Genomic DNA, 15,055 nt, shown 5'->3' with positions numbered 1-15,055 from the left:
GATAGATAGATAGATAGATAGATAGATAGATAGATAGATAGATAGATAGATAGATAGATAGATAGAACTTTATTAATCCCGAAGGAAATTCTTCTGCCAGGATGCTCCAAAGGGAAATGTGCAAGGGAGATGAATAGGATACAAGAGGAAGTATATGATAAAATATATCCTGCAATGTCTAAAACAATAGAATATACGCTACAAGTGCAAAAGGGAGCAACCTAACAAATACATAGCTACAATATAGTCAGTAATTATAGGACGAAAGTGGAGCGATCTGACGGGCAGCCGTCCGTGACAGCGCCTCTCAACACAGTATATACTTACCTTGGTCTCCCCTATGTGAAAACAGACAAAGTAGTGGTAAGCTAGTGATACTCAGCGTCTGCAATGAAATCAACAAACAAATCGTTATCTGTTTAGCAAGGTGTTTATAGAGCTGTTGTATAAAAGCCATTAAGCCAATATCACATTAATGATTGTGCTGTTGTCTTGGGTGCGAAGTCACACATCATTATCACCCTCCAGTGTGATACTGCTTAATAAGTGGGGACTATTTCAAACATTCCTCTTCTGAGTTGGTCTTGCAGGGGTGTTATGTACAAGCTGGGATTGATTTTCTGGCTTTTTGAGAAGACCAGTCAACTGTGCACTGCAATACGGTCTGATACAAAGAAGAGCATGACTCAAGTTCACTGCACATCTGGGATTGGTTATGCGATTAAACAAATAGTAGCCTGTAGTAGTAGAATCTCGATTAGTGGTGGGTCTTAAGTTATTTAAGGGATTAAAGGGGATCAAGTGAACAGCACGGACAGTTAAATAGAGCTGGGTGTCATCTGCAAATATGTTTTTTTGCAGTAAGCACATAAAGTGTCATGAAAGCATCACAAGATAACCTTAAGGCTTTAGGAGGATATATTAACTTAGGATATCTTCATCCAAATCTTTGGTTCAAATCACACTTAGTAGTTTTCTCCATAATCCCCCCCACCCTGCAGTATCATGAAGACAGCGTACTTTATGTTTGAAACATCTAAGCTGCTGTTGGTGCACCGATTCATAAAGCAGACCCCAATTATGATTCACTGGGCATCAAAATGAAGATTGGGTTTGACTGTAAGTGACATAAAACATTTACCCCTGGTTCATCACTGTCACAGCTGCTCATTGGGGGAATTTCCCCACACCTCTCATTTCACAACATCCTACTCCCCATCTGGTTTGGAACAGTGCGTCACGGTGTCAGTATCTCCAATCTTTTCAAAATTGCAAATGGCAAACAAGAAAGGGAGGAGGACGTGCAGACCTCCACTTTCGTCCCCCAGTCGGACCAGTCACTTGAGGCTCTCGCTCTGACTGCAGGGATGACACAGACTGAGCGTCTTTGCCAGAACATTTATTAGCCAGCATGAACATTTGACTGTTCACGCAATGCCCGGAATCACTTGGGAGCTTCCCGAAACTGTCTGATTTAGTCTTCCGGTGAGACCTCATCAAGCAGGTCAACCGGAGTTTGGCATTCTTGGAAATATGTTTGTTCACTTTCTTTCTTGGCAGAATATATGATATCTTTATCTTAAATATGAAGTAACCACAGGCTAACTTAGTTTAGCACCAAGACTGAAAGTGGGATTCTCCCCATAAATAGCAAAGAAATGCCTTCCAGCACCATTATTTTGTCTCTGCCGCTTGCAGCCCAATGACGTCCTGCCAAGAAATAATCCCCCTGTAACACATTAATATATTTGTGGCCCACAGGTGACTGATGAAAACGTAAAGGGAAAAAATAAGAAAGAAAGTCCACAATAAAACACAAAAACCTATAATAATATTAGCAAACAAAAGAAAAAACACTGTTATGGACATATAATATGATAAAAATAAGTAAAGTACATAAAATGACTAATGACTCAAACTATATTTAAATAAAAATCCAGGCTGAATAATTATGCCCATCAGTTTTTTGCATGTTTTATTTGTACAAATTAAACAAAAAAACAAACTAGGGCTGTCAGAGTTAACGCGTTAATCGCGATGCGATTAATTAAAAAAATTAACGCGATTAAATGTTTTAATCGCGGTTAATCGCTGCCCATTTTGTGTGGGACCTCCAGTCCAGTAGGTGGCGGTAAGGCACCTTCAAGTTGGTTGCTACACAAATATACACAGTCTAACATATATCCACAGCTCCATCCATTGATTTTTTGACGGCTTTGTTGTAAACAAATGCACGTGGCCAGGCAGAGGTGTAGCAAAGTAACGGGAAATTTCCACTGGATGCAATTTGTTTCAATTCTGTGTGAGTTTCATGCATCATGTGTTATGATTAGGTACTAGGCCTACTAGGTCTGGTCTAAAAGTTGTTTGTCTAGAGATTATAACACTTTGGAGTGTTGAAAGTCCAAAGCGCCATATATAATATTTTTAATAGAGATTAATCGCGAGTTAACTATGGAAAAAATGCGATTAATCGCGATTAGAAAAATTAATCGTTTGACAGCCCTAAAACAAACAAAAGATTAAAAAATGTTTTATTGAAACATTGGTGGTTTTGTTAGCTTTAGACAGAACCAGACTAGCTCTTCCTTGCTTGTTTCCAGTCTTTGTACTAAGCTAAATTAGCTAGAGGTGGCTGCATTTTGAGCATATAGACATCAAACTCTCTGCAACAAACCATGCAAGTGCATTTCCCAGAATATCAAACCTTTCTTTCACAAGTGTTTCCTTGGGAAGTGAACAAGCAGCAGTGTGACCACAAGGCAGCCTCTTCTAACCTTTAGTCCACCACCACCACGCAACCCTTTACGGCACATGTGGAACATAAACACAGCGAGGCAGACAATGTGTGAATCTACTCACTTTCACCTCGTCACAAAGGTTATCGTTTTTTTGTGGCTTGCTGTATTTCATCCCTCAATATAATACAGAGGTTAGTATTTTGTCATGTGTAGGCCCCTTTATCTGTGCGTCTCGCTTCCTTCCTTTTCTGTGTGGGTGTTGATCCTGGTTCTGTCTCTAGTATTTACAAGGTGCTGTCAAATATGAGAAGTGACACTGTGCCTGGTGGTGTGTATGTATATGCTTTGTCAGGTCATCCTGAGTAGTAGTTATGTTTTTTCTGGCATTTGGTATCGTAAATGTCATTGAAACCGAATTACCACAACGATATGTTTGCACACACGCCTGCAGAGTGGTTGGGTTGCACTTATAGTGTAATTCCATTGTGACACCTTTTTATCTCATGTTATCTACAGCTTGTGTAATTCATTAATATGAAAACCACCGCTATCTGTTGGCATCCGTTACATTACGGTATCTATATAGGTGAATGTAGTTGACGTATGTCTTAACCACAGTTCTTCATTTCAAGAGTTTATTGAAACCTTTCTTCAAGTTACAACAAAATAAAAAAAAAACTGTGCAGCAATCTAAAAAAAGGGCAATAATCATGAGCACGGTCAACAACTCGTGTGCCCTCCTAGTCTCCATAGTCACAACTAAACCAAAGTACGAACATATCACGTTACACACGTCTCAGCCAATAAGAAAAAAGCAGTTATTATTAACTAATAGGCAGTGGCGTGCACGGGGGGTGGGGGGGGGCCCTCTAGAAGCCAAAACGCGTGCTAAAGTGCCCTCATGTAGGCCAAAACGCATGCTAAAGTGCCCTCTAGAAGCCAAAACGCGTGTTAAAGTGTCCTCTTTGGAGCCAAATCGCATGCTAAAGTGCCCTCTAGGAGCCAAAACCATAGACTGTAAAAAGAATGGACGTGGTCCGTGACGTCACCCATTGGTTTTGGGGAGTCGTTTTTGTGACTCAAATATGGCGGCCTGAACAGCGCCATGTTGGATTGGCCGGCCGAGAACCCGCCCACTGGCCTCGAAGCAGCTGTCCACGGAGCTGCTCGGACCTGTCACTCAACGTTTCCGCGCCCTAATTGGCCAGAGTTTTAACCTAATAACAGTAAAACAGTAGAGTTAAAAAAAAAAATTCACCCCCCTCAGAGTGTGTGCGGGGGTAGAAACTATCGATTGAGATGAAAAAACGTTCTGACACCAGGCTTTTAACATGTTTATTGAGGATGTAAAGTCGGCGATTTTAACATGGGGGTCTATGGAGAATGCTGCTTTCTGACACCAGCCCCCAGAGGAATCCGAGGGGATTGCAGTTTTTTGAACGCGGAAGTGAGCTTCACTTCTCAGACCGACAACTGCCCTTGGCCAAAACGTGTACCATAAAGTGCCCTCTTCAGTGGTGAGGACGTGCTATATACAGTATGTGCCCTTTTTTTTTCTTTTCGCCCCTGCCCTTCAAAAGGTCTGTGCACGCCACTGCTAATAGGCATTCTTATAACCTCAAATATATGAAATCAGGATAAATACAACAAATCTAAATTATTTATCACTTTATGCGCAATAGAATGGCTCTAACTGCCACAGAGATAAATAAATGTACGTCTGTGTCACTGAACAAGAAGTCAAGTCAAAATAGGGCATGTAGTCCACCATTCGAGAGTTTAATTTTCACAGCAGCAGCATGCACTTGGAGGGAGACACTCAAAAGAAAGAAGACATGACAGGCTGCAAAGGTCACACAACACATTAAGAACTGTGACATTGTTACATACAGCAACCCACTGACTGTACGACGTATAAAAAGAAGAACCCCTCCTCAGTAAATGCACTCCATCATCAATGTGGGTTGAAAATCAAATTCACACAAAAGACTCAAATGTTTCCACAGGAAGCCTGCTGCTGTTAGAAGAAGGGCACATCAGATCACATGGGTCTTTGAACTTTGTGAGGGAAACCTGTGCTTTACTCTCAGACATCACGAGGAAATTTCCACCTGCTGAACCAGACAGAGAGTAGACCTTAAACTTTTTAGATCGACTGGCCTGATATTTTCTTGTTGGCTAATTTTCTGTAATTCCTAATAAGGTTCATTTTCTCTGCAGTCTTTGACATAATTCACCACAACAGGAAAATCTAATTGCACAATGAGTTGCCCAGTGAAAACAAAACAGTCTGATACACCCACATTAATATGATTTTGTAGACATCAGCATCGTTGATAAAATTAAACATCAATTCACTACATAAAAAAAAACACCAAGGTTGTATCATGCAGTCCATCACTCTTAGAGGTACAGCATCTTTGTTTAAGGTGTTTTAAAGTGACAGTATCTTAATTTAAAACAATTAGTAAAGTAAAACTAATTATTAAAATGATTTTTACTGGCTTTTGCAACAATTAAACTAACATTATGATGTACACCAGGGGCCACAAACAGCACAATTGGATCTGAAGTGGGCCGGACTGGTAAAATAATAGCATGATAAGCTATAAATAAAAAGAATAACGTTTCCTTTTGTATTATAAGATGTTTACAATTAATGAACTATTCTTTTACAAAACATATTATGAACAATCTGAAATTTCTTACATACATGTGCAATTTCAACAATATGCTTCTTCTGCCTATGTGGTGATGTACATGTGTACCTAGCTCAATTTGTATATATGTAAGAAGGTGGTCAGGGTCGGATGTCACAAAAACCATGAAGTACTAAGTGTGTTTCTGAATGACACGGCTAAAGTTCCCCTACTATCACTTTGACTGAGGCCAGTGTGTGTGTGTAAGAATGTGTTCAGGAGGGACAGACACCCACGCTTCACTGTTTTACTGATGAGAGTAGCAAGGCTGCTGCTGCTGCTGCTGCTGCTGCTGCCGCCTCCTCAAACCTGTACAGAACACATGACTTCCAGGAAAACTACAAGCTTTACATTTCCCCCCAAGAAGTTCAGCTGCTGTGCTGATGCCTCACGCTTTCAAGAAACTCGTGCATTCCTTGCTTTTGATTGACAGGTAAGCAGGAAGGATTCTTGTTTCCTTTTTCTATATGCTCAGCTCTACTCGGCATCTTCCCGGAAACATTGGCGTTAGTTTTTACAATGTAATAAAGACTTGTTACATTGTGTAACACAGGATTACGCAACATTAAGTTTCCGCTTATGTGAACCACCATACCGTTTCATTTAAATGCCTGGACATCAATACTAGAATACAAAAGATTGCTTACACAGCATTTCTTTGTGCTGAACACAGCTTTAGTTGAACTGCTTTTTTAAGAATAAAAAATAACTAAAGGTTTAAGCTGAGCTCATTATGTAATAATGATTTAAGAAATATTTTTAACCTGGAAACAATTTGTAATATCTACCATGTTGTGTACACCAGCATGTAAAAGTATAATTAACCATTTTTGTCACTTGCCAGACACTAAACATATTTTAGATTGAAAACTCTGATTTTAGTTTAAAGTTCCCAACAGAATAACATAGCTTCAGCTTTTATAATCCTTTTTGAGAATCTTACTGTCAATGCAGACTTGTATGTGTATAATCCAGGTATGATTGACATGTACACTTAAGATGACCTTGCCCAACAACTTAAAAAACAGTTAGATGTCTCCACCTTGTGGCCACATAGGAACAACCCTGGGCCTTTGAGCCCATTTTGGCAGGACACCTTTCCTCAGTGTAACGCACACCGATGGTTCTTTTGGGAGGTGCTGATGACTGAAAGTGTAAACTGAAAAATAAATAAGTGTAGCACGCGTTTGGCTCCATATACAAGAATCTTTTAATATGAAAATTATGTTTCAGCCCTGAGGCCTTCTTCAAATTTCCCTTTCCTCATTAGAGCACAAACATGCCAAGACTATTTTTTTTGGGACATCACAAAACCAGAGACCGTTAAATTCAGGTATTACATCTTTAATTTTTTGCAAAACAAGACTTGGAATACAGACAAGCCTGGACTCAGGCAAAGGAATCATACAGTCCTCTCTCCATGCAGCGTGCTGTGTTGCACATGAGCAGAACCTCCCAAACCCTTCAGACCTGATAATGGAATGTACCATTCCCATGTTCACACATTTACCACTCCAACATTTAAAACTCAGTGCAACAGGGTACTTGTTAAAACAAATGTGCTGTCACCATTAACTTATTACAGCGAAAACCGAAACTGCTTTTCGTAAAAGGTCTTGCAGAGTAATGCTCTAGACACAAGAGCAACACTGGTCCACCACACAACATGAATGACTATTTGTTTTGCAGTTACTGCAGTTTTAAAGGATGAACAATTGAAAAGTGAGGCTAAGTGTTAGAAATCAGGGGGATCGGTGGGTTGGTTTAATCAACTTCTTCCATGCGTGAAGCATCATCTTCGCCTTCGCCTTCTAGGGGAGGAATCTCATCTGGGACGGATGTAGAGGTGGCCTCCTCAATGGGAACGTCATCGTCATCGATACCTAGACGTACAAAGATGATTATGTTAGAGACCAAAACAAGGTAAGTTTTTGAGAAACGCCACTTTAACCTCCAGTGAGTTTGTCCTTACCCAGTCCGAGTTTGATCATTCTGTAGATGCGGTTGGAGTGGGTCTGTGGGTCGTCCAGGGAGAAGCCTGAGGACAGCAGGGCGGTTTCGAACAGCAGGATGACGAGGTCCTTCACAGCCTTGTCGTTCTTGTCGGCGTCGGCCTTCTGCCTGAGAGTCTCCACGATGGGGTGGTCAGGGTTGATCTCCAGGTGCTTCTTGGCCATCATGTAGCCCATGGTGGAGTTGTCCCTGAGCGCCTGGGCCTTCATGATCCTCTCCATGTTGGCCGTCCAGCCGTAAGTACTCGTCACAATGCAGCAGGGTGAAGACACCAGTCTGTTGGACACTGTCACCTAGATGGGACCAAATGGGGACATTAAGACTAAAAACAAAAACTCATGCATGGTGCCAAAACAACAACTCTAGACGAGGTGAAATCAAGTTAATACATGCAGAACAGTCTTGTTAGAAACAACACACTAGCATTTCCAAGGCAACCCTTTGTTTACCAGAGCCATTCATTCAATATCTAGTCTCTGCAGACCGTCATGTTATTACAGGAGAATAAAAAAGGTAACTCAGTGTTGCCGATTCAGAAATTGTAACTTCAAACCAAACAAAAACCAGGTATTCAAACTGAAACGCAGGCATGTGTTAGACTAGTTTTACACATCAGTTAGGTTTTCAGGTGGTTCTGGACACTCGGCATTTCCACACATCACATGGCACTGATAACTAGTCAAAAACGTTTTAGGAGAAACTGCAAATCATCCGATGCTTGAAAACACAGTGGACCAGGTTGCATGAACTCACCACAGTACAAGTTGGGATGATTTAGAGAACCTGTTACCAAACAAAGTGCTGTCAACTACAGTTGTGAATTTTGAGTGCCTAAATCCTACAGTTGGGGGAAAAAGGTGAAATTTTAGATGAAATAGTTCCATTTAGATCACTGACCTTCTCCACTTTCTTGTCAAGGATCTCCTTCATGAGCTTGCAGAGGCTCTCAAACTTGGCCTTGTCCTCCTCCATCTTTTTCTTCTCCTCCTCATCCTCTGGCAGCTCCAGGCCCTCTTTGGTGACAGAGACCAGGCTCTTGCCGTCAAACTCCTTCAACTGCTGGACACAGTACTCGTCGATGGGCTCTGTCATGTACAGGACCTCAAAGCCACGCTTGCGGACGCGCTCGACAAAGGCGGAGTTGGCCACCTGATCCTTGCTCTCACCTAGAGATAAAATATAAAATAAAAATTGGTCAGTGAATTTATCGAACTATTTCACTTGCAGCTGCCTAAACGTTTTGCAGAAAATGGACAGACTTACCAGTGATGTAGTAGATGGACTTCTGGTTTTCCTTCATGCGAGACAGGTACTCTGTGAGGGAAGTTGTCTCGTCTCCAGACTGGGAGCTGTGGTAACGCAGCAGCTCAGACAGCTTCTTGCGGTTTTGGGAGTCCTCGTGGATACCCAGCTACAGGGACACAATGACAGTTGTTCAATACTCAAAACTAAAAAAAACAGGGGCCTGTATCCAGAGTGAGGTTAACTGATTCCTCAACTCATTTAAGATTATTCGCACCATGTCACATAAAAGCACTTTTTGCCTCATTGTTAAACCAGTTTCTCAACCTGGATTACACAGGTGAGGGTTAGTCTGATCAAGCAGTTAAACTGGCTTTTTATAATATATATTAAAAAAAAGCACCTGAAAATGCCACATTACCATGACCTGTTCTATTTTATAATATGAAGCATACTTGTAATGGTGTCTGGCTGCTGTGCTTGTTTATATTTCAAAATAAAAAGAGTTGCATACTGACAACTTGATAATGTTCATGTACAGTCAGGTAACATTTTAATAATTTAGGATAATACAGGTTTAGTTACTAATTTAGCAGTACTAAACAACATATCTACAAAATTAGGCGACTAGTCTACAGCACATAAGCTTTGTTACCTGTCCAGCAAGTTGTGTGCACTAGCAGATGCATCTTTGCGTACTATTTAATAGTGGATTGAGAATGGATTGAGAATACAGTACAGAACAATTTCAACTTGCAACAGCTATGACTTTAAGCAAAACCAAAACCTATGACTACACTATGTTTAAGGCTGGAACAGCAGCACCCACAACAACAAAAATAAACCTTGTGAATCCATGGAGATGCCCTGAAGACACGTGGAATGCAATGTGGAGGAATAACTTCATTAAAAGCTTGAATTTTTGGTAAATTAAAATAATGAAGCAGCATGAAAAAAAGGTTTCCTTAGATACCTTGATGTTCTTGGAGAATGCCTCGTAGAACTTCTTGTAGTTCTCCTTGTCCTCAGCCAGCTCAGCGAAGAGCTCCAGACACTTCTTGACGATGTTCTTGCGGATGACCTTGAGGATCTTGCTCTGCTGCAGCATTTCTCTGGAGATGTTGAGGGGCAGATCCTCTGAATCCACCACACCACGGACAAAGTCTGGAATAGACGGGTGATATTTTACATTTAGGGTCTGTGGATTCCAGCTGAGAATATTTTCTTTAGTTTGGAGTGGGGCAAAGCAACTTACTCAGGTACTCGGGGATGAGTTCTTCGCAGTTGTCCATGATGAAGACTCTCCTCACGTACAGCTTGATGTTATTCTTCTTTTTCTTGTTCTCAAACAGGTCAAAAGGTGCACGACGGGGGATGAAGAGCAGGGCGCGGAACTCAAGCTGACCCTCCACTGAGAAGTGCTGTGGGGAACAATTCATTTTTATTTAGACCTTTAAAAACAAAATAAATCAAACACCACTTTTCATGTGGATGTGTATGTAAATGCAGATTGCAAGCCTTTCTCCGCTCACCTTGACAGCCAGATGATCCTCCCAGTCGTTGGTCAGACTCTTGTAGAACTCGCCATACTCCTCGTTTGTGATGTCATCAGGGTTCCTGGTCCAGATGGGCTTGGTCTTGTTCAGCTCCTCCTGGTCGATGTACTTCTCCTTGATCTTCTTTTTCTTCTTCTTGTCCTTGTCTTTGGAGTCCTCCTCGTCGTCCGAGCCCACGTCCTCGATCTTTGGCTTGTCCTCGGCTTCCTCCTTCTCTTCCTTCTCTTCCTTCTCCTCCTTCTCGGCCTTTTCCTCCTCTGCCTCGTCGTCACTGATCTCCTTGTCGCGCTCCTTCTCCACCTGCAAACCAAAAGGACAAGAGATTAATTTCACCGACAAGGCGCCACTAAACCTGCCTCAACCAAAGGAAAGTGGAACACTGGAGTATCAAATTTAAAGAAGTACTTACAAAGAGGGTGATGGGGTAGCCAATGAACTGCGAGTGTTTCTTCACAATCTCCTTGACCCTCTTCTCCTCAATGTACTCTGTCTGGTCCTCCTTCAGGTGCAGGATGATCTTTGTTCCACGGCCAATGGGCTCACCTGTTGACAGATTTGTCATGATCACATTTAGTAAAATGAAGAAATGACCCTCCATTATCTACAAGAGCGCCAAAGACTCCATTCTCAACCATTCATGCACTTTCAACAACAAAAACATCATTAAGCTGAAAGAAAATAAAGATGCAAACCAAATCCATTATTTAAAATTAAATACATTAACTGTTTAGTATGTAAAAACATTAGAAAGTGGTGAAAATCCATGATAATCTCAAAATGTAGGGTAATGTCTAAAAAAAAAAAATGTCTGTCACAGTTGGATATTTCGTTTATCATGACTTGATGTTAAACATTTGGTGTTTTTATCTTTGAAATATTATGCAAGGACACGCACCGGTGTCAACCTTGACAGTGAAGGAACCTCCGGCAGAGGACTCCCAGGCGTACTGCTCGTCATCGTTGTGTTTGGTGATGACAACCACCCTCTCGGCAACAAGGTAGGCAGAGTAGAAACCCACACCAAACTGACCAATCATGGAGATATCAGCTCCAGCCTAAAGTGAACACAATTATTTGAAAATTAGTCAAAAACATTCAAGTCAATACGACATTTGCAATTTAAGCCTATGACAGTGTATGGTTACATGGAAGTGTCCTTGTACTGCTGTATACACCATTTGTCTTCCATGCCCCATATGCTGCAATGTGGCTCATGTTTCGCCGTTACCTGCAGGGCCTCCATGAAGGCCTTGGTGCCAGACTTGGCGATGGTACCCAGGTTGTTAATCAGGTCAGCCTTGGTCATGCCGATTCCAGTGTCAATGAGGGTCAGGGTGCGCTCATCTTTGTTGGGGATGATGTCAATTTTCAGATCCTTGCCACTGTCCATCTTAGTCGGTTCAGTCAAGCTTTCGTAGCGGATTTTATCCAAAGCCTGTGAAAATGAAATGCATCAAAACTCTTGTTGGGATTTTTATCCGCATGTCCGACTGCTATCCCAATAACTTTCATTTATTAGTCATCACAGAAGCACTTGAAACCTTTAAAAAAAAAAAAAAATTATGATGGAATTGTTCTCAAAACTTACATCAGAAGCATTGGAGATCAGCTCCCTGAGGAAGATCTCTTTGTTGGAATAAAAGGTGTTGATGATCAGGGACATCAGCTGAGCAATCTCTGCCTGGAAGGCAAAGGTCTCAGCCTCCTCCTCTTGGTGCATTTCTTCAGGCATCTGTACAAATGGAAATTAGGTCACGTTTTATCAAGTTGCCTTATATTAGGCTTTTTATTTTCAAACGGTATAAATAAATGTAAAAAAAACAAAACACAAATGTAGTATTGTCAGGGGGTAATGAATAAAACCGACTCCAGAGGGCTGCCACAGAGCTCGGTCACTTCACGTGGTATAATGTCGAGTGGAGTGTGGTGTTTCGGTTTCGTTGTTCATACATCGATCTGAACAAGCCGGTTTCGTAAAAGAAAAACTGGATCGCAGCCATCGTGTTACTACAGATCGGCGGAAGTAGCCGTTAACCAACATGGCGTCGACCTACAGACAATGGACTCCGCAAACACGTGCTGAGGGACGGCCAGAGATTAAAAACAGCGACACCGCCGGGAAATGCGGCACCAAAATGCTCACATATGGGCACAACGTTAATAACTTTATGATGATATAATCCACGAGGGCGTCTGACTAACTCCTCGTTGCCATACAGCGCCGTCGTCGCCCCCCACCCCCTCCACCTTTCGAGATAATATGTAACCGGTCACTGCCCATTAGGACGTGGTAGCACAGAAATCAAAAACCAAATCAGAAGCCGCCACACATTCATTCATACACACACATAAACCAAACCGTTGTTTTCTTACGCGTTACGTAACCGTTAACTGGCCGTTACGGTTAGAATCAACCGAAGAACAGCCAACCGTTAACGTTACATTTGAAATACAGAACGAAAAATAATACAGGGCTTTCGGCAGGAGGAGGGAGGGAGGAGGAGGGGGTGGTAAGTGTTTTATGATGTGGCCTGGTGGGATAAAGTGTGAATTTTCACGACTAGCTCCGTTAAATAAACCGAGTCGGCGTTGTCATCTTCACCACACCACACCTGCCTTCTTGGTGCAACCCCGAAGCCAGGCATAGCAGTGCGGCAGTGTTACTGTACCGCATCTAGTTAACGTTACACCGCTCAGCATCACAAATAAAATGAACCCCGTCAATATTGAGACGATGATGAACCATAATCACAATTTCACGATTAACACTTTAAAATGCAACGTGTTATGTATGCAGATGGATAAGTAAAATGCTAACTGTAGCCCACAATACAGCGATGATGCTAAGGTTATCGTGTGAGTCATGCGCTTTCGTGGATAACATCCGTGGTACACATCAGAACCGGGTAGAAAAAGCTGCAATACACGAATTATAATCTGTTCTACACGTTAGGAAAGCGCCCTTGAACGTACCTTGTTTATTTCGTTGACTTTTCTTGAATATAATGCAACCAATGTGTTGTCCCTTCTGCTCTCTGACGCAGGGAAAAGGAAAGGGACTTCCTTTTAATAGACCGGAATCTTTATACACATGCGTTTCGGTGTGCGGTTGTATCCATCCGCGGCGCACCATCTACCACTAAACCTAGTCTATGGCTAAATGATAGTCACTGAAATGTGTTTTTTGTAGTGTGTGAAAGAATAATATCTAAAATATGATGAGGTTTGTTGACAGGGATCTATAAAGATATAGTGAATAAATATGATTATTGGTGTAAGCGAATTGTGCTTTTGTGTTTTTGTTTTCAATTTTTGTTCTTCAACTTGTTTATGTTATGTAGGCTTAGCCTACAGATGAAGCAACAAACTGAAATTGTGTCTTTTTTGTTTCACATGTTTGAAATACATATATTTAAAAAGAGAGAAAGAAAGTAAAGCAGGATTATCCCCACATGCAAGAAATCAGTGCATGCTGTTAGTTATTGTTAAAAGTGCAAAATAATGTGCAGCTTGAAATTATAACAAACCAAGTGTAGGCTATATACTTAATAGGAAAACTATAATTTTCCAACCCCACACAGTACATAGGCTACAAAATCTGAGGATGGATTATTGAACTGGCCTGCTTGATACACACCTAGGGGTAAAGTTGTATGGGTGTGGTTGACTATAATGAGACACAAAATGACCACAAAGAGATGCAAAACTGCCACAAATGGACATAACAGCACTTTATTACTATTACTACACAGAGGCCCAACAGTACCAGATACACTGTCTCTTGAGTCTGCTCCATTCAAAGTAAGTGTGTATTTGTCCAGGGACCTATTTCTTCCCCCTGATTCACCCAATATGATGGTAAAAAATAACCTCATACCTCTGAAAATACTGCAACATAAATAAGCAGGTGTATAAAGTCAAAGCCAGTTGTTAGAGCCTCATTGCTGCCACCCTGTGGCTGTTTACGCCAGGGAGACAGTTTTACCCAGAAACCAGATTTTTGGGAGATTGACTAGACTCAACGCCTGCTGCCACGCACTGTTCAGGCAGACATATCGACAAAAACCTAAGAGATCTGATGTGCATAATTCACTAGTACGTCATTATTTTAATGACAAGTGAGCGGAAATCGGGGATCTTTTTAATCGGACGGAGGAATATATGAAAAACTGCAGGGTGTGCTTCGTTTCTTCTAGCACTTTCCATGAAAAAAACCCGCCTAAAGTGACGTCACGGACTTGTCAGATGCAGCCTCGCGGCACAGCTGCTGTCACAGAGAAGAAAAACACCATGGTAACCGATTATAGAAACATTAAGCGATAAATACACGAATAACTGCAAAACAACGTAATATTCATAGGTGGTGAGATTATTTCTTACATCAAAATAAAGCTGAAATCAAATATTTTAGGATTGTAGCGGCCAGCAGGGAACATAAAACCTGTAAAATTTCCATTTAAAGGTAAAATACACACATCCCCAATCAAATATAGGCTATAATACATAAAATAGGTAGAGCAGAGCTGAAATGATTGAATATAATCAATCAGTGAATGGCCAGAAAATCAAATAGCATCTTGTTTGATAATCACTTATCAGACACTGCATGTAGACATTTTTAAAAGTCTACTTTTATCAGTTGACTACCATGGTATAGCCTACAATTATTAAATCAGGAGAAACACCATCTATTTAAAAGAAGACATAGGAACTCAACTGATTGCTCAATATTAATTGATGCATTACCAATCATAAAAACGAGCAGGTAATAGCTTCAACTGAGAATAACCTGGCTCTATTTTTC

The 15,055-nt window shown here is 41.2% G+C and overlaps 2 protein-coding genes across 2 annotated transcripts in view; both read right to left on the bottom strand.

Annotated features, from left to right (window-relative positions):
- The window catches only part of dusp10 (dual specificity phosphatase 10), a 170,852-nt gene that overhangs the window by 139,142 nt on the left and 16,655 nt on the right, over positions 1-15,055 (bottom strand). The window lies entirely within an intron of this gene.
- Positions 6,769-13,326, bottom strand: hsp90ab1 (heat shock protein 90, alpha (cytosolic), class B member 1). Its single transcript, XM_084001344.1, has 12 exons — positions 13,225-13,326; positions 11,840-11,983; positions 11,480-11,686; positions 11,147-11,306; positions 10,661-10,794; positions 10,228-10,551; positions 9,951-10,116; positions 9,669-9,859; positions 8,717-8,864; positions 8,351-8,619; positions 7,413-7,746; positions 6,769-7,323 (listed from the first exon to the last, which is right to left on the bottom strand). Exons 2-12 carry the CDS (start codon positions 11,981-11,983, stop codon positions 7,205-7,207), a joined length of 2,196 nt encoding a protein of 731 aa, XP_083857470.1. The 5' UTR covers positions 13,225-13,326; the 3' UTR covers positions 6,769-7,204.

This window comes from Trachurus trachurus, assembly GCF_905171665.1.
Source record: "Trachurus trachurus genome assembly, chromosome: 24".
Classification (NCBI taxonomy): domain Eukaryota; kingdom Metazoa; phylum Chordata; class Actinopteri; order Carangiformes; family Carangidae; genus Trachurus; species Trachurus trachurus.
This window is presented reverse-complemented; position numbering and strand designations above follow the sequence as displayed.

Excerpts from the sequence above, each read along its gene's own strand:
- hsp90ab1 (XM_084001344.1), bottom strand. The coding sequence starts at position 11,983 with ATGCCTGAAGAAATGCACCAAGAGGAGGAGGCTGAGACCTTTGCCTTC. Across the intron at positions 11,307-11,479 it reads CCTTCATGGAGGCCCTGCAG|GCTGGAGCTGATATCTCCAT; the intron begins GTAACGGCGAAA and ends TGTTCACTTTAG. Across the intron at positions 8,865-9,668 it reads CATTCTCCAAGAACATCAAG|CTGGGTATCCACGAGGACTC; the intron begins GTATCTAAGGAA and ends GTGTCCCTGTAG.